The sequence below is a fragment of the Ostrea edulis genome, chromosome 1 (assembly GCF_947568905.1).
Source record: "Ostrea edulis chromosome 1, xbOstEdul1.1, whole genome shotgun sequence".
Taxonomy (NCBI): Eukaryota; Metazoa; Mollusca; class Bivalvia; order Ostreida; family Ostreidae; genus Ostrea; species Ostrea edulis.
In genome coordinates, this window is record NC_079164.1 from 65,591,879 (window position 1) to 65,617,508 (window position 25,630).

General features: G+C 35.6%; 1 protein-coding gene across 2 annotated transcripts in view; it reads right to left on the bottom strand.

The window, feature by feature from the left end:
• Positions 1 to 314: 314 nt before the first annotated feature.
• Positions 315 to 25,630, bottom strand: part of LOC125647053 (tetratricopeptide repeat protein 36-like) — a 35,388-nt gene continuing 10,072 nt past the window's right edge. For both annotated transcript variants that reach the window (XM_048873759.2, XM_048873752.2), the window contains one exon: positions 315 to 619. In XM_048873759.2, coding sequence (XP_048729716.2) covers positions 616 to 619 — 4 coding nt within the window. In that variant the 3' untranslated portion in view covers positions 315 to 615. The remainder of the gene's footprint in view (positions 620 to 25,630) is intronic.

Sequence of the window (25,630 nt, forward strand, 5' to 3'; positions counted from 1 at the left end):
TGCTGTGAGCCCCCCCCCCCCCCCCCCCCCACCACCACACCCACACACACACATATCAGTCATAAGTCAGCCCGCGAGCCACTAGTCACCTACGGAAAGTGGAGTATGTTAAGCCAAAGAATGTCGTTAGGCGAAATTTCTGCTCCAGGAAGTGTTCTGTTCAAAGAGGAGTGTGTAACATCATACATGTAACAAAAATTAAGCTTTCCAACCATGTTGATACGTAGTGTAATGACATGCCGCCCGAAAAGCGGAAAAAAGAAAAAATCCTCTATAAAATCTTTAGACCCTAACAGTCACTTGAACAAATCATATACTGAACAAACTTTATTGGGGAAGTTCAACTGAGATTTCAGACTCAAGTGAGCTAAAATGAGTTTCTTAAAATCAACAAGAATATTTAACAAGACATCATGATGTCAACTTAAATGTTAAAAAATCTCAATTCCGTGTGTATGTCTGTGTTAATCCTCTCCATTTCGAACTTTCTGCATAACTTCACACAACATCTGATTACACATAGCGGCATACGGATTCATGGCAATCACTTGTTGTTTAGCAAACTGACCACCCAATCTGGCTGCATCTTTGAAGTCTTTTAATGACTTGTCATCCTCACCTGAAAGAGATGGCTCATTTAAACACAGTAGCATATAAAACAGTATTGAGGAAGTACCCTTAAAATCCCAGTTATATATTACAACCTACAAATTGTACCAAACAATGCCATCTATGCTATTCTGTGCAAAATATAATGATAACAAAGCATTAATCAATATTTCAGCAAAACAAAAAATGCATGCAGTAAAACTTTAGACTGATTATATCCTAGGTAATGCAGATTCGATACAGAACCATGTCCCCAATCCAAGAGGAGGTGAACAAGAGCCCATGGACCACAATGCTCATAAGAGTCACCTTTGCCCTGCTGTTGTGATTTTTAGGATTTTCTTTATCAATTTTTATTTCCATGAAAAATTTTGACCCCATATTGTGGCCCCAACCTAGCCCCAAAGGATCACAACATAACTGAAATGAGTTCACACAGTACAGTGATGCCTCAACACCAATATGACTAACATGACCTCGCTGTTCCGAATAAGATAAGACTAAGATCACAAGGTCATAGATCATGGTATGATATGAAGACCTTGGCATAAGAAATCTATATACAGAATATGAAAGCTCTTAAATAGTTCAGGAGATATTTAATAGATAAGATCTTTATTAAAAGTAGGTCAAACTTCCAGGTCAAGGTCACAATATCAAACACCAAAGTACATGTATATCAAGGGCTTGCCATAAAGAGTCTACATGTATATATAAAATATACAAGCTTTACCTTAAATAGTAGAAGATACTGACTAGGTCCAAGGGGCCTCCGTGGCCGTGTGGTTAGAGCATTGCTCTCAAAATCACATGGCCTCTCACCTCTGTCGGCGCGGGTTCGAATCCCGCTCGCGCCGGTAAGTGAGAAAGTTTTCCAGTTTACTTTCGGAAGGTCGGTGGTCTCTTCCCAGGTACATATGTACATTGTATCTGGGTTCTCTCTTCCACCAATAACAAGAGCAACGCCAATGTGGCATATTACGCCCGTAGATTTTGCTCAAGGAAAACATATTTCAGTGGGATTCATATTTTAGTGAAGTTAGCACTGTCCTCTGTGAGCTAATTCATTATTATGCTTGTAGAAATGGAAATCAAGATATAAAGAAGTATAGCCTTAGAGTGCGCTACTTCATAAATATGCTAAAGGTTCGGTTTGTATCCTGCCCACAAGGTTTTCCTAATAAGTGATATTGTGACCTTGACCTTTGACCTTGAAAAACAATAGGCACCTTCCTCTCATCATGATGATCAAATATACCAAGTTATATCCTGGAGCTTACGGTTCGGTTTGTATCCTGCCCACAAGGTTTTCCTAATAAGTGATACTACGACCTAGACCTCTGACCTTGAAAAACAATAGGCATCTTCCTCTCATCATGATGATCAAATATACTAAGTTATAATATCCTGGAGCTTACGGTTCGGTTTGTATCCTGCCCACAAGGTTTTCCTAATAAGTGATACTACGACCTAGACCTCTGACCTTGAAAAACAATAGGCATCTTCCTCTCACCATGCTGATCAAATATACCAAGTTATAATATCCTGGAGTTTACGGTTCGGTTTGTATCCTGCCCACAAGGTTTTCCTATGTGATACTACGACCTAGACCTTTGACCTTGAAAAACAATAAGCATCTTCCTCTCATCATGGTGATCAAATATACCAAGTTATAATATCCTGGAGCTTACGGTTCGGTTTGTATCCTGCCCACAAGGTTTTCCTAATAAGTGATATTACGACCTTGACCTTTGACCTCTGACCTTGAAAAACAATAGGCACCTTCCTCTCATCATGATGATCAAATATACTAAGTTATAATATCCTGGAGCTTACGGTTCGGTTTGTATCCTGCCCACAAGGTTTTCCTAATAAGTGATACTACGACTTTGACCTTGAAACACAATAGGCACCTTCCTCTCATCATGATGATCAAATACACCAAGTTATAATATCCTGGAGCTTACGGTTCGGTTTGTATCCTGCCCACAAGGTTTTCCTAATAAGTGATACTACGACCCTGACCTTTGACCTTGAAAAACAATAGGCGTCTTCCTCTCATCATGGTGATCAAATGTACCAAGTTGTAAAGTCCTAGGGCTTATGGTTCAGTCTGTATCCTGCCCACAAGGTACGGAAAGACAGACGGACAGACAGACGGACGACGCCATACCATAATACGTCCCGTCTTCGACGGGCGTATAAAAACTGGGCGCCACCATATACCTGAAAGGTTGTTGAGTGTGGCGGAAAACATCAAACAATCAATCATTAACTGACTAGGTCAGAGATCTAAAAAGTAAGTTACAAGGTCAAACTTCATAAAATTATTAAAGGCCTTGCCATAAAGAACCAATATACAAAATATGACAGTCTACTACATTAACTAGTTCAGGAGACGTTGAATAGGTCAGGCTTTGTTTTAAAGAAGGTCAAACTCCAAGGTAAAAAGATCAATTGTGTTCAAGGTATTGCCATAAGGAATATATAAACAAAATATGAAAGCCCCACCTAAATACTTTTGAATATATCTAAAAGGTTATGTTTTCTTCAAAGTAGATCAAACTTCAAGGTCGCAAGATCAAAGATCATGATATGAAATGAAAGGTTTTTCCATTAGAAATATATTTACAAGATAAAAAAGGTCTACCTTAAATAGTTCAGGACTTATTGTATAGGTAAGATTTTTATTAAAAGTAGGTCAAACTTTCAGGTCAAGGTCACACACCACTGCATCACATGAAAGGTCTTTTCATAGAAAATGTATATATACATGTATCAGGGTTTACCTCGTTACCTAGTCATTTCCACTCTGAAATTATTTTTGACGACTACCAAAGGTCATCAAAAATGAAACATAACACTCTGTCTTATCATGATATACCCACATACTAAACATCAAAGGTTTATGTCATAAGACAACAAGTTTATGGTCTGGACAAAAGAAATGCCAAAAAATTCTACATCAAGGGTTATCAAAAAATGGTACGCGACACACTCTCTTATCATGGTATACCCACATACCAAATATTAAAGGCCTATATCAAAAGAGGGCCTCCGTGGCCGAGTGGTTAGAGCATCGCGCTCAACATCACACGACCTCTCACCTCTGTCGGCGCGGGTTCGAATCCCGCTCGCGCCGGTAAGTGAGAAAGTTTCCCAGTTTACTTTCGGAAGGTTGGTGGTCTCTTCCCCAGGTACATTGTATCTGGGTTCTCTCTTCCACCAATAAAAACTGGGCGCCACCAGATAACTGAAAAATTGTTGAGTGTGGCGGGAAACATCAAACAATCAATCAACAATAAACCTGTATCAAAAGACAAAAAACTTATGGCCCGGACAAACTTTGTATGAGAAGCGGAAGAAAAAAAGAATTCACTCTAAAACAATATATAAAATAATAATGTGAAAAAGAACACATCCAGAGGTTCAAACTTCATTGGTATTTAAGTCTGGTTGTCTTTCAAATTCCGAAAATATCTGATTGCATTTTATTATGCAAGAGCAAAAGATCTGGTTAAACGACATGGGCATTCGTCATAGTTTGGTAAAGAAACCAGGCAAAACATCCGGTTAAACAATATGGGCCTACTCGGTTAAAGAACGCAAAAACAATCACAGAAAAGTTTAAACTATGATTTAAGACATCATTGACTCTGGTGCGTTTGTGGTTCATTTATGAAGATGAAAATGTGTTTTGTGTAAATAAAAAAAATAATTGTTTATTCGGTATATATATACATACATACAAACATACAATCATACATACATAAATACCAAGGATAACCCATGAAAGCTCGAAAACTTATTTTCATTGGGTTTCTTTGATGTACGGATGTTTGCGCTAGGTGGTCGTGTTCTTGTCTGATAAAATGTGTTTGGCTTAGCCTAAATTTGGAACTTCCGTCACAAAGTCACAATTTTTGTGAAAAAATTAGTGAGTACATTTTGTCTCATTATGACTGACTTTATGCAGGAAATCAAACACAAAATTAATGGTTCTAAACCACATAGCCTAACCCTACCAATTGCATCATGACTTTTATATACCAATACTGTGCAGGGTTGGGGTTTTTTGGATAATGAAAGAAATATGGACTTAAATTGTCAAAAACGTCTTCATTTTTCGTTCCGAGTACGCTCATTTCGTGTGTATGACAGACCGATTCATCGTAGCAGTTGCATATACTACACATCAAAATTTGTCTCGTTGACTCCTCTCGAGACTGGTATATAGTTTGCATGTGTGGCTTAATCCATTAGGCTGTAAGACTGCAAAATGTTATCCCACCCCCAAATTTGAAAAATCGTGAAAAAAATTGTGGATTCGTATTAAATGGTACAAAAGTTATTCTATGGTAATTGTTGTACCATTTAATACAAATCCACAAAAATTTTCACGATTTCTCAAATTTGAAGGGGGGGGGGGGGGTATTCTATGGTAATCAACCGCCGTGGTGGCCTAGAGGTTAGAGCGTTCGCCCCAGGGGTTTCAAAACCCGGCCGAGACAGACCTAAGTTGTTGAAAGAGGCAGTGACAGTTTCATTGCCATATGCTCGGCATCAGGTGTGATTGTTCAAGGTCCTCTACGATGACCTTAAAAACGGATGTCCCATGTCGCAGTAGGTGTAGCACGCTAAAGAACCCTCACTGCTCAAAGGCTGTAAGCGCCGAGCATACGCCTAAATTTGATGCCCTTCACCGGTCTTTGTGACGTCTCCATATGAGTGAAAAATTCTATCGAGAGACGTTAAGCAAGATACAATCAATCATCTATGGTAATTACATGTATATCAAAACGAAAGTGGTTAATTATTATATGCACAACAAGATACATGAATTAGCGCAAATTAGGACATGTGAGTTTACATACAATACTCAGAGGATTCTGTATTACATGGTACCAAGTGGCACCGTATAAACAACATTTTTATATCAGCTTGATGGAGGATTCGTGGTCCGAAAACGCCAAGACACAGCTTCAATGCTGTAGCAATTGATCAAGCATTAGAGCAAACATTAAACAGAGATGGGAAAAGCAAAGGCAGTGTAATTGGACTCACAAGAAGAAAGACAGCGGTAACACGTTGGCTAACAACCAGGCACATCACAGATGAATATGTTGAAGCGTTCACTGCAAAGGAAAGCTCTCAGAATGATAAGCCACACCAAGAGCTAGGCAAAGCCAGAAGAGAAAGGGATGATAATGATATTCTAAAGATAGTTGAAAATGCAGCTAATATTCAGAATCCATTCGATCTAGACACAGTGCCAGCAGAACTGATCAACATCATCACTGGACAAGTGGCTTCAAAAGAAGTAGGGAAAGTCTGAACAATTTCCTGGAACAAGGAACAACAAAACATAGAGAGTTTCTTACAAGTAGAGTCACCTCCTCAAAGAAAAAGAACTTCTGGGACACAGAGTCGAGATTGAAAGTCAAAACTTTTACCGATATGAATAAGCCTGTCATGAACAAGGTCAAAGAGAAGCTTTTTGTTGACTCAGAAGTCCTCTTTCGTCGATTACTGGTTGTCTCAAAGCAACGAGAAGTCAACCTTGAAAACGTACTTACACATGAGCTGTCAGCAATACCCCCTCGCTTTCCTATGACGACGGAGCTATGAGAAAAACTACAAAGTCAGACCTAGCAAAGAAGTTGGAGGCATCAGTAGAATGCATCACTGGCCAATTCAGAGGAAGTGTATCATCAGCATACATTCTGGATGGAATGTCATTGATACAGGGAATTAAGGAAACGCTATTTGTCACATTTCTTGACCTTGCTAATGTCTTGTTGAAGTTTATGATCAACCCCTTTAACAAGAATCGAGGTGTAAAATCAGTACTATTACAGCAAGGATATGCTAACTGATTTTGTATACATGCTGATAGGCCATAACATCCCAAAATCAACAGGCAACGTTACATTCCTGTCCATTCCATTGTGGCAAAACATGGTGTGAAGTTCTGTGAATGTCTCCCAGCAGCGCATGCACTTACGGGATGTGACAGCACAAACAGTTTATATCAAATAGGAAAGCGCGTTGCTTACACAAAACTGCAGGAACATGTGGGAAAGAACATTCATTCACTGACAACATTTGGAATGCAGAATAACGTGGAAGTAGATGTTTCTTCTGCACGTTCTTATGTCTTCAGATTGTACGGAAAGATATGTTCTTCCTTGGACCAGCTTCGGTACCTCCTGGCCTCGACAACAGACAAACCTGCCTCACAAATGCCACCAACAGAAGATGCTTTCAAGCAGCATTTCCTCAGAGCAAGGTACCAGGCCAGCATCTGGTGTCAAAGTCACATCGCCAGTCTGATCCCAGATACTCCTGTCTGTTGGCAACGGGTGATATTTGTCAGATGGTCAGCTTAACCAGAAATTTATACCAAAGAATCAGCACCAGTGGAAGTCCGCGATCTCACTCATACATGTATATACTGTACAGACCATGACTGCCAGCACTCCATAAGTGTCACTGTCTGCTGAACCACCTTCACTGCACTGAATTTTGTGCATGCCATGGAGACTGCCAGAACATTCTAAAGGCTGTTACTGACTCTGACAGTGATGATAAAAAAAATTCAGGTTCTCACAACATTTATTCACGTTATGACAGTCAGGGTTTTAACATCATGCCCGTACAAACCCACCTAACTAGGTCACACATCCATTCTGATTCAAAGATAAAAGAAAAGGAAGAGGATTAGAAAGGAATGAAAATACTCTGGCTTATCATATGTACACTATACAAAATAATATTAATCTAATAGGTTGTCACAAACTAAAGGTTTTAAATGTATAACAAATGTACTGTTATGACATTGATAACTTCCGATGATATACATAGGCTAATTAATGTATACAATTACATATTATATATTCTGGATGATCCAAAATCTATAAATCTTTTAATTTATGAAATGTATTCCATTTCTTCTCTAAAACATCTACATAATCATTTTTGCATGCTAACTGCCCTTCTACTTTGTACACATTTGTCCAAATGGTAAAGTTATTTAACAAAGGCAGATTGCCTCTACATTTGCAACAATACACAAAGTACGCTAAACAATAATTAATCAAATTGATCATTTCATTTTCTGAGCTACCCAGCAAAAAGGTTTTTTTATCAACAACATTTACTGGAAAAAAATCCCTAAACCATGACTGCACATTCTTAAAATATAAAACAACATTTTCACAGACATACAAAACATGCTCTATTGATTCCTTTTCTTTTGCACATCATTGTCTATTTTCTTTATTTTGAACAAAAATAAATTCGTGACTAAAATTTTATGATTTATACGATATTGTAGCCACTGTAATTTTGTATCCTTTGTAATAGTAAAAACATTTTTATTAATTGTATTCCACTCTTCTTGAGATATATCAAATTAAACATTTTATGTAGACTCTAATACAGCTTATTTATGATAAATTTACATTGTTTTGCATGATTAACCACTTTATCTTCGATAGATATAATTGCCATTCTATACAAATGCACAAATGTTTAACAATTTCTCAAATTTGGGGCTGAGGGTAACATTTCTCAGTCTTGCAGCTTAATGGATTATGCCACACATGCAATCTATACACCAGTCTCGAGAGGAGTCCATGAGACAAATTTTGATGTGTAGTATATGCAACTGCTATGATGAATCGGTCTGTCAGACGCACGAAATGAGCGTATTCACAACGAAAAATGAAGACGTTTTTGACAATTTAAGTCCATATTTCTTTCATTATCCAAAAAAACCCAACCCTGCACAGTATTGGTATATAAAAGTCATGATGCAATTGGTAGGGTTAGGCTATGTGGTTTAGAACCATTAATTTTGTGTTTGATTTCCTGCATAAAGTCAGTCATAATGAGACAAAATGTACTCACTAATTTTTTCACAAAAATAGTGTGACTTTGTGACAGAAATTCCAAAATTAGGCTAAGTCAAACACATTTTGTCAGACTACAACCATCATTTCCATAATCTAGACAAAATTCTGCATCAAATCAAATATGTTGTACTTTGTTCTACCCTAGGTTTGGCTTACTCCCATTTAAAAGAACAAAGTACAACATATTTGATTTGATGCAGAATTTTGAGAAATGACAACAGGACTCAACATCATTCAGACTTGGAGTTGTAAAATGCAATATACATGTATATGCTACTGATTTCAGACCCAAGGAAAAGATGAAAGCTTTAAGGACAGAAACAATGGTTGAAATTATTACTGAAACAAAGTGAAAGTTGTGAGAATGAGAATAATGGTTGTTTCCCCCAATTTTGGGCATACGGGAACAACAAACAAGCATAAAGTAAACTAAAGGGGAAGAAAGAAATTCAAATGACAAACATTACATATAAAATGTCCATTTGAAATATACAAGTAGTGTGAATAAAGTTGAGAAAAGATGAAAGTTAGAGGAGAGTGAATTGAAAGTAGCAAGTATTGGAAAGTTTTGGGGGAAATGAGAGTGATGATAAAGAGATGGATGAGAGTGAAAATGATGTGTGTGGGGAGAGAGTTAAGGTAGCTCACTACACTAAAGCTTACATGCCTTATGATACTATGTCACAAGATGGCGATTTAAATGTTTGTGAAAGTATTTGTATCGATCAATTTGTTTGTCTAACATTGTAGCTCAATGGTTAAAACATCTGGCTGGTGAACCACAGATCTCGAGTTCAAATCCTCAAGAGTCTTTTGTTCATACATGTATGCATTGAAATAATTTTTTTGAAAATCATGTTTTTATCCTTTGCATATTTCCTGCCTTTTTGGCATATATAATTATTACAATATATCATCTGTTCATATCTTTTATTATTCTGCTATTACTTTTGCAGATAGTATAACCAAAGACATAATAGGATGGTGCGTTGTCTTTATTATGTACTTCATGTGTGGTAAAAGACTGAAACAAGCAAAAGGAGTAATAAATATACTGTTAAATTACAAATGAATAAATAAATAATCCAAAATAAACTTAAGAAATGTTACAAAAGGAAAATAGTCAAAATTTGCATTTAATTTTATCACAAACTTGTTTCCGTAGAAAAATTTGTTAAGCGCATATATTTATGTGAAAAATATATATGACACTAATGGCGTTCCATAGAAAAGATTCAGATGTATGCCACTTCTAAATACAATATACAAGAATAGCTAACAAACCAAAATAAAGTAAATATGTATTCAAAGGCTAAGAGAATCATGATAATGAACTGCAAAAGACTACTTCAAGTGTGTGCTATCTCTTAAGTAGAAAAATGAATGATTGGAACAATCGACCGATGCGTGAAAGACATTCACAGGTAAACAGGAAGCACGTGCTCGAATTAAGAATGGTAACTCTAAACGGGTTTGAAGTCTAAGTCGTAAAGAAAGATAATTCAATATTAAACTAGTTCTAATTGTAACGGGGACCGTTACAGATGTTCCCCAAACCTCCCCCAATTAAAAAGTGATGTCCTTGTGAATCTATAGGAAAAAATCATTTTATTTTAGCCTTTAATTACATGTAGTACGTTCAATATGGTCATTTCAGTACCAAGAAATGAAAGAAAGCGTTGCACGTGCATACACGCGCACACGTGTATGATTTCGAATTTTATGTTGATGTCGTTCAACAGGCATTTGTATCATATAACCACAGTATGAATTTCATAACGTTTCCACCAAATATAAGGAAGTTATAGCGATTTTAAAATCGTCCAATCAGAAATCAGCACACGTGCATGCACGTGCTGAGCAGTAATTCTAACCACAGCAATTTGTAAGGAGTACCAAGATACATCTAAACCCCTAATATGAATAGAATTTGATGAAAAACAAAAACGTTATCGTCCTTTAAAAATTGAACATTTAAAAAACGTTGCACGCGCATGCGCGTGTGCGTTGGCATTTTTTGTTACACCAACATATAGATACACATATTGTCTACATATGCTGTGAATATCATCTCATTCGCTTCATAAATAAGATAGTTACAAACGTTTTAGCATTATCCAATCAAAATGAAGCGCACGTGCATGCGCGTGCAAATTGGTAATTTTGACCATGTAAATCAGTTAAGGGTCTCAATATCTACCTATGATATGAATTTCAAGCCATTTCAATGAACAACAAAAAAGTTAGACTGATTCCAAAGTTAGCGTACAAATTTTGTAATGTGCGTGCACGCGCATGCGTGCGCGTGCTGGTAAAATAACTATTATTTTTCATATGTACAAATGATATACTATCATCCTATTTAGGTTTTATATCGCTTCCTTCAATATTCTGATTTTCCATTTTTTGTACCAAAATTGCAATGCACGTGCGCGCGCGTGCATGCACGTGCAAACAAAATGACTATCACTATGCACATCTACAAACGCTATACTATCATCCTGGAAAGTTTCATATCGATCCCTTTTGTAGTTTCTGAGAACACTACCGGACAAAAAAGTACCGGAGAAAAAGAATAATAATAATAACTAGAAACTCATTACTAGTAATGAGTAGGTCTTCCGTTAGACCACTTCCGGTAAAGAGCTTTCTATTCCTACGAAAATCATTTAAATGTATCAGAAAATGTGCCTTAAGAATGAATGAGAAATGTATTGTCGAATTTTTTATTCCTTTCTCGTAACTTCCGGTGACGACCGGAAGTACTATTCAGATGCGTTTTCCTATAAATGACAGAGACTCTTTACTGTCGATATTCCCTGAAAATTTCACGTCTCTATCTGAAAGAGTTCTCAACAAAAAGAAGTAGACTAGAGAAAGAAAAAGTAGTAGGTTACTACCGACCGGAAGTCAATTTTGAAAAACAAAATTATCAAAACTTTAGAAGTTGATACTTTTATTAAGACATGTGAAAATCATATGAAAGACTTCAAATATAAGCGAGATTTATGGGAACAAAGAGACGAAAAGTAAAAAGATATTTTATCAAGAAACCGGAAGTAGTCGTTTTGACTACCGACAGAGTCAATATTCTTTTGACACTTTGAAAGAGAGTTGATAAACTAGTATAAGTTTCAATTTAAAGGAAAAAGTTTGAAATTTGCCATTCTTTCCATCACTTCCGGTGACGACAGGAAGTGACGGTCGACATGTTCAACCCCCTGCTGCACGCTTACAAACGGAGAATGATCATCCCTGAATATTTGATGAACCTATATTTTACCTTTTCCAAGAAAAAAACTGGGCAAAATTCCTTTTGAGAAACAGAAAATCGGCCTTATTTTCCGACCGGAAGTGAATGTTGTAAACACAAAAATAATTATAGCAAGGTCATTTCATAAGACATTATTCCTGAAAATTTCAAGAAAATCTATGCACCATCTCTGAGAAATCACTCGAAGAAATCGGAAAATCGACATTTTTCAAATACTTCCGGTATAGACCGGAAGTGACGGACAAAAAAATTGAATGTATGTGTACAATGGACTAATGTTAGTTGATCAACTCTACAAGTTTCAAGCGTCTATCTATATTCATTATTGAGAAACTGAAAAAACAAGGTTTGAATATGTCCACCCCATATCTCACGACCGGAAGTGAATTTTACAAAAATATTTAAATTTACACTAGACATTTATACCGAGCGAAGCTCGGACGGGCCGAAGGCCCGTCCGTGAAGCAAGGCTCTAAAGGTAACACGTATGTAAAAGAAAAAAAGTCAAATTCAGCAAAAGAAAAAGAGATAATCTCTATATACGTTCACTGAAATTTTCGTGATCCATATGGGCGCCGCCATTTATTTTTTCATTACCTGCTTCAACAGTTATTCGTGTTTTATTTTGAATGCCAATAATAGAAGACTCTGACGTGCAATTCGTAATTTAAACACCCAATTTGTTCAAAATGAATAGTATAATTATCATTATAACAGGTTTTAGCAAATAATTACATATAACACCGTAATACGACTAAATAGATGAACGAGTTCATGAGTTTCTTTGAATAAGAATATACGATAAAATTACGGTTACTTTTTTACCATTTTGAATTTATTGGTTAATTTTATTTAGTTTTATAACGGCCTTTTTCATTGCATACGGAATGTATTATTGTTGTTTATAATTGTTTGCTTTGAAAAAGAGAAAAAAGTCGAGGCTAAATGTGACGTCACAATGCACAGTTGACGTCGCCCTGCGTTTTATTTCCCGCGTTCAATGAATAGGCGGATCCTGTAAAACTGTTCTCCCCATATAAACCCCTTGAATATTGAGATCTTACTGGGTTTTTAGCGCAAGGAAAATTTCATTAAAAATATATATTTTTAAATGAATCATAATCTACTGTACTTAACGGAATTATGATTACCACTTGGGACACTCCAATGACCATTACATGCTTCGCTCGGTTCCACGGTCACACCGTATACATATTAATGTCTATAACATATGTAAAATTCAAATCATTAACTTGTTTTATGACCGAGATTTATGGCACTTAAAAATGAGAGAATGAATAGTTTTTCTTTGATATAACCGGAAGTTGGAGATTCAACTTCCAGTGGGGTCAATAGTTTTTGAGAATTAGAACGAGACCTAATAAACCGATATAGGTTTCAATTTGAAAGAAAAAAGTTTGAAATTTATGATTTATAAATCACTTCCGGTGACGACCGGAAGTGACGGCTGACATTCTTACCCCCCTACTACACCCCTACAAAGTGAGATCTATTAACTATGAAATTTTGGTGACTCTATCATTTACCGTTTCTGAGAAAAACGATTGACAACGAAAACAGCTCATAAGCCGTATTTGCCGACCGGAAGTGAATTTTTCAAAAATATTTGACGTTACTCTAGACATTTATAGTGACTATAATATATGTAAAACTCAACTCATTAACTAGTTTCATGACCGAGATTTATGGCACTGAAAAATGAGAGAATGAATAGTCTTTCTTTCATATAACCGGAAGTTGGAGATTCCACTTCCGGTGGGGTCAACATTTTTGGAGAATTAGAACGAGATATAGTAAACCAAAGTAGCTTTCAATTTGAAAGAAAAAAGTTTGAAATTGATGATTTATTTGATCACTTCCGGTGACGACCGGAAGTAACGGCGACAAAAAATATTACGTGCATGCACCATAGAGAAAATAGATCTATCATCCCTGAAAGTTTCATTCGATTATCTTTAGTGGTTTTCAAGTTTACCCCCGGACAAAGTTTCTTTCAAAAACCGGAAAATCGGACGTATCTGACGAACGGAAGTGAATTTTGAAAAAATGAAAAAAATGCCTCGAGGTACCATCGTTCCCCATAACCTGTGAAAGTTTCAGGAAAATCCATCCAACGGTCTCGGAGACGAAAGGGAAAAAAAAAAATAATAATAATAATAATAATAATAATAAACAGTAGAATCACTAGAAGGTCTTCCGTTGGAGACGGAAGACCTTAATAATAACTAGTACTTATTGTAACGGGGACCGTTACAGATGTTCCCCAAACATTCCCCCATTTAGTAAGTGGTGACATTTCTTTCAGTACAAGTTGTTTTGACCATTGCAATCTGTGTAGCATGTGAATATATAACTATCTTATAACGTTCAGTCCATTTCATACTAGTTCAAATCAGTAATAAAGATCTGAGAGTTTTCTGCACGTACGTGCATGCACGTGCAGATAAATAATTCGACCATCTCGATACATCAGAAGTCATACTATATGTGTACAAGAGAAGTTTCACAACTGTTCAATGAAAAAGGAGAAATTAACGGCAACTCAAAACTACAAACACCGAAATCAATGCACGTGCATACACGTGTGCATGAGTACCACACAGCAATTTTCTTGATGCTATTCAATAGACATTTGAACAATATACTTACTATATGAATTTGGTATCGATTGCTTCACTCATAAGAAAGTTATTGGGATTTCAAAATCGTCCAATCAGAATTAAGCGCACGTGCATGCGCGTGCAGGGAAGTTATTTTGAGACTATTAATAAATTGAGAGGCCCAAAACATACCTGCAACCTAATTTTCAAACCTATTCATTGCAATCTCAAAATGTTATAGACCAATAATTAAATTTAGACGTCAAAAATTACAATGCACGCGCATTCACGCGCACGCAATTTTGATAATGGAAAATTTGTTGACACCATTTCATAGACATTAATATCATAGATCCTCAGTGTAAATTTGAATTCATTTCCGTTTTTAATTCAATAGTTATGACCATTTTAGTACCCGAAAAATGAAAGAAAAGCTATGCACGTGCATAGACGGGCACGTGAGTATGACTCAGCATCAATGTTGATGTCATTCAATAGACATTTGATAGATATACTTACAGTATGAATTTCATATTGTTTCCATCATTTATAAGAAAGTTATGGCGATTTGAAAATCGTCCAATCAGAATTAAGTACACGTGCATGCACGTGCCGGAGAGTTATTATGACTCTTTTCTTTTGTTAAGAATATGAAGATAGATATACAATACAAGTTTGAAAAGATTTTGACAAAAAACAAAAAAGTTATGGTCATTGAAAGAATTGAATATTCAAATGCCAATGCACGTGCGTGCGCATGCGCGTTTTCAAATTTTATAACATACATTTGTAGATATTTAAAATCTTTACATATCCTGCAAATCTCATTAAATAGTCATAATTTACATGAAAGTTAAAAACGGTTTTGTCTTATCCAATCAAATTGAAGCACACGTGCATGCGCTTGCAGAATTGAAATTTTGACGATGCCAAACGGTTAAGAGTCTCAAGTTATACCTGCAATATAAATATCAAACGATTTCATCGAAAAATAAAAAAGTTAGACGAATTCCAAAGTTTGTAAACAAAAAATCCAATGCACGTGCATGCACATGCATGCATTTTCAGACAAAATGACGTTCGTTCCGCACATCTACATAGAGTATTCTATCATCCTAAAAAGGTTTCATCTTGATCCCTTGAGTAGTTTCTGAGAACACTCGTGGACAAAAAAGTGTGACAAGAATAAAGAAAGAATAATAATAATAATAACTAGTACTGATTGTAACGGGGACCGTTACAGATGTTCCCCAAACATTCCCCCATTTAGCAAGTGGTGGCATTTATTTCAGTACAAGTGGTTTTGACCTTTGCAAACTGTGAAACATGTGAATATATAACTATCTTATAACGTTCAGTCCATTTCATGCTAATTCAAATCAGTTATAAAGATCTGAGAGTTTTGTGCACGTGCACGTACGTGCATGCACGTGCATATACATAATTCGACCATCTCGATACATTAGAAGTCTGACTATATGAGTACAAGAGAAGTTTCACAACTGTTCAATGAAAAACGAGAAATTAACGGCAACTCAAAACTACAAAGACCGAAATCAATACACGTGCATACACGTGCGCGTGAATACCACACAACAATTTTGTTGATGCTAATCAATAGACATTTGAACAATATACTTACTATATGAATTTGGTATCGATTGCTTCACTCTTAAGAAAGTTATTGGGATTTCAAAATCGTCCAATCAGAATTAAGCGCACGTGCATGCGCGCGCAGGGAAGTGATTTGGAGACTATTAATAAATTGACAGGCTCAAAACATACCTGCAACCTAATTTTCAAACCTATTCATTGCAATCTCAAAATGTTATAGACCAATACTCAAATTTAGACGTCAAAAATTACAATGCACGCGCATTCACGCGCACGCCATTTTGATAATGGAAAATTTGTTGACACCATTTCACAGACATTCATATCATAGATCCTCAGGGTAAATTTGAATTCATTTCAGTTTTTAATTCAATAGTTATGACCATTTTAGTACCCGAAAAATGAAAGAAAAGCTATGCACGTGCATACACGGGCACGTGAGTATGACTCAGCATCAATGTTGATGTCATTCAATAGACATTTGATAGATATACCTACAGTATAAATTTCATATTGTTTCCATCATTTATAAGAAAGTTATGGCGATTTGAAAATCGTCCAATCAGAATTTAGCACACGTGCATGCACGTGCCGGATGGTAATTATGACTATACAGTTTTGTTAAGAATATCAAGATACATATACAATACAAGTTTGAAAAGATTTTGACAAAACACAAAAAAGTTATGGTCATTGAAAGAATTGAACCTTTAAAAGACAATACACGTGCGTGCGCATGCACGTTTGCAATTTTTGTTACATCCATCTGTAGATATTTGACATGTCTACCTATCCTGTAAATATCATTAAATTTCCTTGATCGGCATGAATGTTATAAACGGTTTTGTATAATCCAATCAAATTGAAGCACACGTGCATGCGCGTGCAGAATTGAAATTTTGACGATGCCAAACAGTTAAGGGTCCCATGTTATACCTACGATATAAATAGCAAACGATTTCATAGAAAAATAAAAAAGTTAGACTGATTCTAAAGTTTGTAAACAAACAATCCAATGCATGTGCATGCACATGCATGCATTTTCAGACAAAATGACATTCGTTCCGCACATCTACATATGCTATACTATCACCCTAAAAAGGTTTCATATTGATCCCTTGAGTAGTTTCTGAGAACACTCGTGGACAAAAAAGTCCCAAGAAGAAAGAAAGAATAATAATAATAACTAGTACTTATTGTAACGGGGACCGTTACACATGTTCCCCAAACATTCCCCCATTTAGCAAGTGGTGTCATCTATTTCAGTACAAGTGGTTTTGACCATTGCAAACTGTGAAACATGTGAATATATAACTATCTTATAACGTTCAGTCCATTTCATGCTAATACAAATCAGTTATAAAGATCTTAGAGTTTTCTGCACGTGCACGTACGTGCATGCACGTGCATATACATAATTCGACCATCTCGATACATTAGAAGTCTTACTATATGAGTACAAGAGAAGTTTCACAACTGTTCAATGAAAAACGAGAAATTAACGACAACTCAAAACTACAAAGACCGAAATCAATGCACGTGCATTCACGTGCGCGTGAGTACCACACAGCAATTTTGTTGATGCTAATCAATAGACATTTGAACAATATACTTACTATATGAATTTGGTATCGATCGCTTCACTCTTAAGAAAGTTATTGGGATTTCAAAATCGTCCAATCAGAATTAATCTCACGTGCATGCGCGTGCAGGGAAGTGATTTTGAGACTATTAATAAATTGAGAGGCCCAAAACATACCTGCAACCTAATTTTCAAACCTATTCATTGCAATCTCAAAATGTTATAGACCAATACTCAAATTTAGACGTCAAAAATTACAATGCACGCGCATTCACGCGCACGCCATTTTGATAATGGAAAATTTGTTGACACCATTTCACAGACATTCATATCATAGATCCTCAGGGTAAATTTGAATTCATTTCAGTTTTTAATTCAATAGTTATGACCATTTTAGTACCCAAAAAATGAAAGAAAAGCTATGCACGTGCATACACGGGCACATGAGTATGACTCGGCATCAATCTTGATGTCATTCAATAGACATTTGATAGATATACTTACAGTATAAATTTCATATTGTTTCCATCATTTTTAAGAAAGTTATGGAGATTTGAAAATCGTCCAATCAGAATTTAGCACACGTGCATGCACGTACCGGATGGTAATTATGACTGTACACTTTTGTTAAGAATATCAAGATACATATACAATACAAGTTTGAAAAGATTTTGACAAAAAACAAAAAAGTTATGGTCATTGAAAGAATTGAACCTTCAAAAGACAATGCACGTGCGTGCGCATGCGCGTTTGCAATTTTTATTACATTGAGCTGTAGATATTTGGCATGTCTACCTATCCTGTAAATATCATTAAATTTCCTTAATTGGTATGAATGTTATAAACGGTTTTGTATTATCCAATCAAATTGAAGCACACGTGCATGCGCGTGCAAAATTGAAATTTTGACAATGCCAAACAGTTAAGAGTCTCAAGTTATACCTACGATAAAAATATCAATCGATTTCATTCAAAAATAAAAAAGTTAGACTGATTCCAAAGTTTGTCAACAAAAAATTCAATGCACGTGCATGCACATGCATGCGTTTTCAGACAAAATGACATTCGTTCCGCACATCTACATATACTATACTATCATCCTAAAAAGGTTTCATCTTGATTCCTTTAGTAGTTTCTGAGAGCACTCGTGGACAAAAAAGTCCCAAGAAGAAAGAAAGAAAAATAATAATAATAATAAGAAACAGAGTAAAACCAATATGTTCCCAAACTTTGTTTGGGGAACATAATAATAATAATAATAATAAGAAACAGAGTAAAACCAATATGTTCCCAAACTTCGTTTGGGGAACATAATAACTAGAAACTCATTACTAGTAATGAGTAGGTCTTCCGTTAGATCACTTCCGGTAAAGAGCTTTCTGTTCCTACGAAAACCATTTAAATATATCAGAAAATGTGCCTTAACAATGAATGAGAAATGTATTATCGAATTTTTTACTCATTTCTCGTAACTTCCGGTGATGACCGGAAGTACTTTTATGATGCGTTTTCCTATAATTGACAGCGACTCTTTACTGTCTATATTCCCTGAAAATTTCACGTCTCTATCTGAAAGAGTTCTCAACAAAAAGAAGTAGACTAAAGAAAGAAAAAGTAGTAGGTTACTATCGACCGGAAGTCAATTTTGAAAAACAAAATGATCCAAAATCTAGAAGTTGATACTTTTATTATGACATGTGAAAATCATATGAAAGACTTCAAATATACGCGAGATTTATGGTGCCAAAGAGATGAAAAGTAAAAATGTATTTTATCAAGAAACCGGAAGTAGTTGTTTTGACTACCGATGGAGTCAATATTCTTTTGACACTTTGAAAGAGACTTAATAAACTAGTATAGGTTTCAATTTAAAGGAAAAAGTTTGAAATTTGCGATTCTTTCAATCACTTCCGGTGACGACAGGAAGTGACGGTCGACATGTTCAACCCTCTACTGCACGACTGCAAACGGAGATTTATAATTCCTGAATAATTGATGAACCTATATTTTACCTTTTCCAAGAAAAATGCTGGACAAAATTCCTTTTGAGAAACAGAAAATCGCCCATATTTTTCGACCGGAAGTGAATTTTGTAAAAACAAAAATAGTTATAGGAAGGTCCTTTCATAAGACATTATTCCTGAAAATTTCAAGAAAATCTATCCACCATCTCTGAGAAATCACTCGAAGAAATCGGAAAATCGACATTTTTCAAATACTTCCGGTATAGACCGGAAGTGACGGACGAAAAAATTGAATGTATGTGTACAATGGACTAATGTTAGTTGATCAACTCTACAAGTTTCAAGCGTCTATCTATATTCATTATTGAGAAACTGAAAAAACAAGGTTTGAATATGTCCACCCCATATCTCACGACCGGAAGTGAATTTTACAAAAATATTTCAATTTACACTAGACATTTATAATGTCTATAACATATGTAAAATTCAAATCATTAACTTGTTTTATGACCGAGATTTATGGCACTGAAAAATGAGAGAATGAATAGTTTTTCTTTGATATAACCGGAAGTTGGAGATTCAACTTCCGGTGGGGTCAATAGTTTTTGAGAATTAGAACGAGACCTAATAAACCGATATAGGTTTCAATTTGAAAGAAAAAAGTTTGAAATTTATGATTTATAAATCACTTCCGGTGACGACCGGAAGTGACGGCCGACATTCTTACCCCCGTACTGCACCCCTACAATGTGAGATCTATTAACTCTGAAATTTTGGTGACTTTATCTTTTACCGTTTCTGAGAAAAACGATTGACAACGAAAACAGCTCATAAGCCGTATTTGCCGACCGGAAGTGAATTTTACAAAAATATTTGACGTTACTCTAGACATTTATAGTGACTATAATATATGTAAAACTCAACTCATTAACTAGTTTCATGACCGAGATTTATGGCACTGAAAAATGAGAGAATGAATAGTCTTTCTTTCATATAACCGGAAGTTGGAGATTCCACTTCCGGTGGGGTCAACATTTTTGGAGAATTAGAACGAGATATAGTAAACCAAAGTAGCTTTCAATTTGAAAGAAAAAAGTTTGAAATTGATGATTTATTTGATCACTTCCGGTGACGACCGGAAGTGACGGCGACAAAAAATATTACGTGCATGCACCATAGAGAAAATAGATCTATCATCCCTGAAAGTTTCATTCGATTATCTTTAGCGGTTTTCAAGTTTACCCCCGGACAAAGTTTCTTTCAAAAACCGGAAAATCGGACGTATCTGACGAACGGAAGTGAATTTTGAAAAAATGAAAAAAATGCATCGAGGTACCATCGTTCCCTATAACCTGTCAAAGTTTCAGGAAAATCCATCCAACGGTCTCGGAGACGAAAGGGAAAAAAAAAAAAAAATAATAATAATAATAAACAGTAGAATCACTTGAAGGTCTTCCGTTGGAGACGGAAGACCTTAATAATAATAATAATAAGAAACAGAGTAAAACCAATATGTTCCCAAACTTTGTTTGGGGAACATAATAATAATAACTAGTTCTAATTGTAACGGGGACCGTTACAGATGTTCCCCAAACCTCCCCCAATTAAAAAGTGATGTTCTTGTGAATCTATAGGAAAAAATCATTTTATTTTAGCCTTTAATTACATGTAGTACGTTCAATATGGTCATTTCAGTACCAAGAAATGAAAGAAAGCGTTGCACGTGCATACACGCGCACGCGTGTATGATTCCGAATTTCTGTTGATGTCGTTCAACAGGCATTTGTATCATATACCCACAGTATGAATTTCATAACGTTTCCACCAAATATAAGGAAGTTATAGCGATTTTAAAATCGGCCAATCAGAAATCAGCACACGTGCATGCATGTGCTGAGCAGTAATTCTAACCACAGCAATTTGTAAGGAGTACCAAGATACATCTAAACCCCTAATATGAATAGAATTTGATGAAAAACAAAAACGTTATCGTCCTTTAAAAATTGAACATTTAAAAAACGTCTCACGCGCATGCGCGTGTGCGTTGGCATTTTTTGTTACACCAACATATAGATACACATATTGTCTACATATGCTGTGAATATAATCTCATTCGCTTCATAAATAAGATAGTTACATACGTTTTAGCATTATCCAATCAAAATGAAGTGCACGTGCATGCGCGTGCAAATTGGTAATTTTGACCATGTAAATCAGTTAAGGGTCTCAATATCTACCTATGATATGAATTTCAAGCCATTTCAATGAACAACAAAAAAGTTAGACTGATTCCAAAGTTAGCGTACAAATTTTGTAATGCGCGTGCACGCGCATGCGTGCGCGTGCTGGTAAAATAACTATTATTTTTCATATGTACAAATGATATACTATCATCCTATTTAGGTTTTATATCGCTTCCTTCAATATTCTGATTTTCCATTTTTTGCACCAAAATTGCAATGCACGTGCGCGCGCGTGCATGCACGTGCAAACAAAATGACTATCACTATGCACATCTACAAACGCTATACTATCATCCTGGAAAGTTTCATATCGATCCCTTTTGTAGTTTCTGAGAACACTACCGGACAAAAAAGTACCGGAGAAAAAGAATAATAATAATAACTAGACACGATCTCGTTGCGAGCAACGAGTAGGTCTTCCGTCCGATTTGTTGATGCACTCGGAGTTAAAAAAGACAAATGAGTCCCAATTTAGTTTCCGACTTTAAGACACTTTAGATATAATCAATTTTTCATATCATAAGCTTCTGAAGCAAAGTTGCGGTGAAATTCGTTTGAAATTCGACTCTCCAGGCGAGCCATAAGCCCCGCAGGCCTATTTCTTGATGTCATTTGTTAGCCCTCTATAGACTCAACAACTTTAATTCTATATGTCTTTACAAAATATTTACCTGTAAAAAGTTATTGAGATCGACCGATATCGACAAAAAATCGACTCTACAGGCGAGCCATTAGGACCATAGGCCTATTTCTTGATATCAATCGATAGATCAAGTATTTAGAAATTCTTTACCGTTCTCGAGTTATCTCTACAAGAAATATTTAGGGGCCAAACTGTAGCTCCCTAACGGGGCCACATAGGGAAAAAACGAAATGTACATATTGTTTAGATTATCATTCTGAACAACTTTTGTTCAATAATGCTTTTCAAAATATTTGTCGTTTTCAAGATATGAGACGTCAATTATTTATGATTTTGGCCCTTAAAATCCCTTATTACGTAACATATGACCTACTTTTTGATTTGATAAGAACAAGCTCGTTTAGATGAACATTTCCGCTTCAATGACTTATTACAAAATATTAATAGTTTCTGAGATATTCTCATAAACCTTTGAACCCTTCTGGGCCCCTAATTTAAAGGGTCAGCCCCTTTTGCTTGATATCGTAAGAAAGGTCATGACATTTCAAACATTTTTTGTTCAACAAGTATTTAGAAATTCTTTACCGTTCTCGAGTTATTTCTAGAAGTAATTTTTAGGGGCCAAACTGTAGCTCCCTAACGGGGCCACATAGGGTAAAAACGAAATATGCATATTGTTCAGATCATCATTCTGAACAACTTTTGTTCTTTATTGCTTTTCAAAATATTTGTCGTTTTCGAGATACAAGGGGTAAAAAATTTATGGTTTTGGCCCTTAAAATCCCTTATTACGTAACATATGACCTAAATTTTTATATGAATAGATTTGGATTGTTGAGATGAACATTTTTTGTTCTTTGACTTATACCAAAATATTAAGGATTTTCGAGATATTTGATCTAGACTTTGAGCCCTTCTAGATCCCTAATTTAAGGGGCTAGCCCCTAAACATGATATTTTCGAAAAAATCTCGTAAATGTGCACAACTTTTGTTCTACATGTCTTAACAAAATATTTGCAAGAAAAAAGATATTGGAGATCAAAGGTGAAAAATCGCCGAAATCGGCGAAAAATTTTGGCATCCATTTTTTCAGATCCAGGCGAGCGTTTAGGCAAATCGCCTCCGGTAAAATCGAATCCCCACAAATCTTCTAAAATGTTTACTCTATCTTGTGTAGAAATTTCAAGACTCTAGCTTCAAAACTAACGGAGGAGATGTGTGGACAACAAGGCCCTTCAAAAAGTCACTAAAAGAGAAATAACTCCTGACCGGAAGTGACGTCAAGCACGAAATTTTGCAAGCAAAGTCTCGTCACCAAAAGACATCTTTCCTGAAAATTTCGTGGAAATCGATCGAGAAATGGCTGAGAAAAACGCGTGTACTACCAAGGAAAATAATAATAATAATAATGAAGAAGAAGAACGCGAACAATAATAGTAAGGTCTTCCGCAGGAGACGGAAGACCTTAATAATAACTAGAAACTCATTACTAGTAATGAGTAGGTCTTCCGTTAGACCACTTCCGGTAAAGAGCTTTCTATTCCTACGAAAATCATTTAAATGTATCAGAAAATGTGCCTTAACAATGAATGAGAAATGTATTGTCGAATTTTTTATTCCTTTCTCGTAACTTCCGGTGACGACCGGAAGTACTATTCAGATGCGTTTTCCTATAAATGACAGCGACTCTTTACTGTCGATATTCCCTAAAAATTTCACGTCTCTATCTGAAAGAGTTCTCAACAAAAAGAAGTAGACTAGAGAAAGAAAAAGTAGTAGGTTACCACCGACCGGAAGTCAATTTTGAAAAACAAAATTATCAAAACTTTAGAAGTTGATACTTTTATTAAGACATGTGAAAATCATATGAAAGACTTCAAATATAAGTGAGATTTATGGGAACAAAGAGACGAAAAGTAAAAAGATATTTTAAACCACAAACTGGAAGTAGTCGTTTTGACTACCGACAGAGTCAATATTCTTTTGACACTTTGAAAGAGAGTTGATAAACTAGTATAAGTTTCAATTTAAAGGAAAAAGTTTGAAATTTGCCATTCTTTCCATCACTTCCGGTGACGACAGGAAGTGACGGTCGACATGTTCAACCCCCTGCTGCACGCTTACAAACGGAGAATGATCATCCCTGAATATTTGATGAATCTATATTTTACCTTTTCCAAGAAAAATACTGGGCAAAATTCCTTTTGAGAAACAGAAAATCGGCCATATTTTTCGACCGGAAGTGAATGTTGTAAAAACAAAAATAATTATAGCAAGGTCATTTCAGAAGACATTATTGAATTCCTGAAAATTTCAAGAAAATCTATCCACCATCTCTGAGAAATCACTCGAAGAAATCGGAAAATCGACATTTTTCAAATACTTCCGGTATAGACCGGAAGTGACGGACGAAAAAATTGAATGTATGTGTACAATGGACTAATGTTAGTTGATCAACTCTACAAGTTTCAAGCGTCTATCTATATTCATTATTGAGAAACTGAAAAAACAAGGTTTGAATATGTCCACCCCATATCTCACGACCGGAAGTAAATTCTACAAAAATATTTCAATTTACACTAGACATTTATAATGTCTATAACATATGTAAAATTCAAATCATTAACTTGTTTTATGACCGAGATTTATGGTACTGAAAAATGAGAGAATGAATAGTTTTTCTTTGATATAACCAGAAGTTGGAGATTCAACTTCCGGTGGGGTCAATAGTTTTTGAGAATTAGAACGAGACCTAATAAACCGATATAGGTTTCAATTTGAAAGAAAAAAGTTTGAAATTTATGATTTATTAATCACTTCCGGTGACGACCGGAAGTGACGGCCGACATTCTTACCCCCCTACTGCTCCCCTACAAAGTGAGATCTATTAACTCTGAAATTTTGGTGACTCTATCTTTTACTGTTTCTGAGAAAAACGCTAGACAACGAAAACAGCTAATAAGCCGTATTTGCCGACCGGAAGTGAATTTTACAAAAATATTTGACGTTACTCTAGACATTTATAGTGACTATAATATATGTAAAATTCAACTCATTAACTAGTTTCATGACCGAGATTTATGGCACTGAAAAATGAGAGAATGAATAGTCTTTCTTTCATATAACCGGAAGTTGGAGATTCCACTTCCGGTGGGGTCAACAT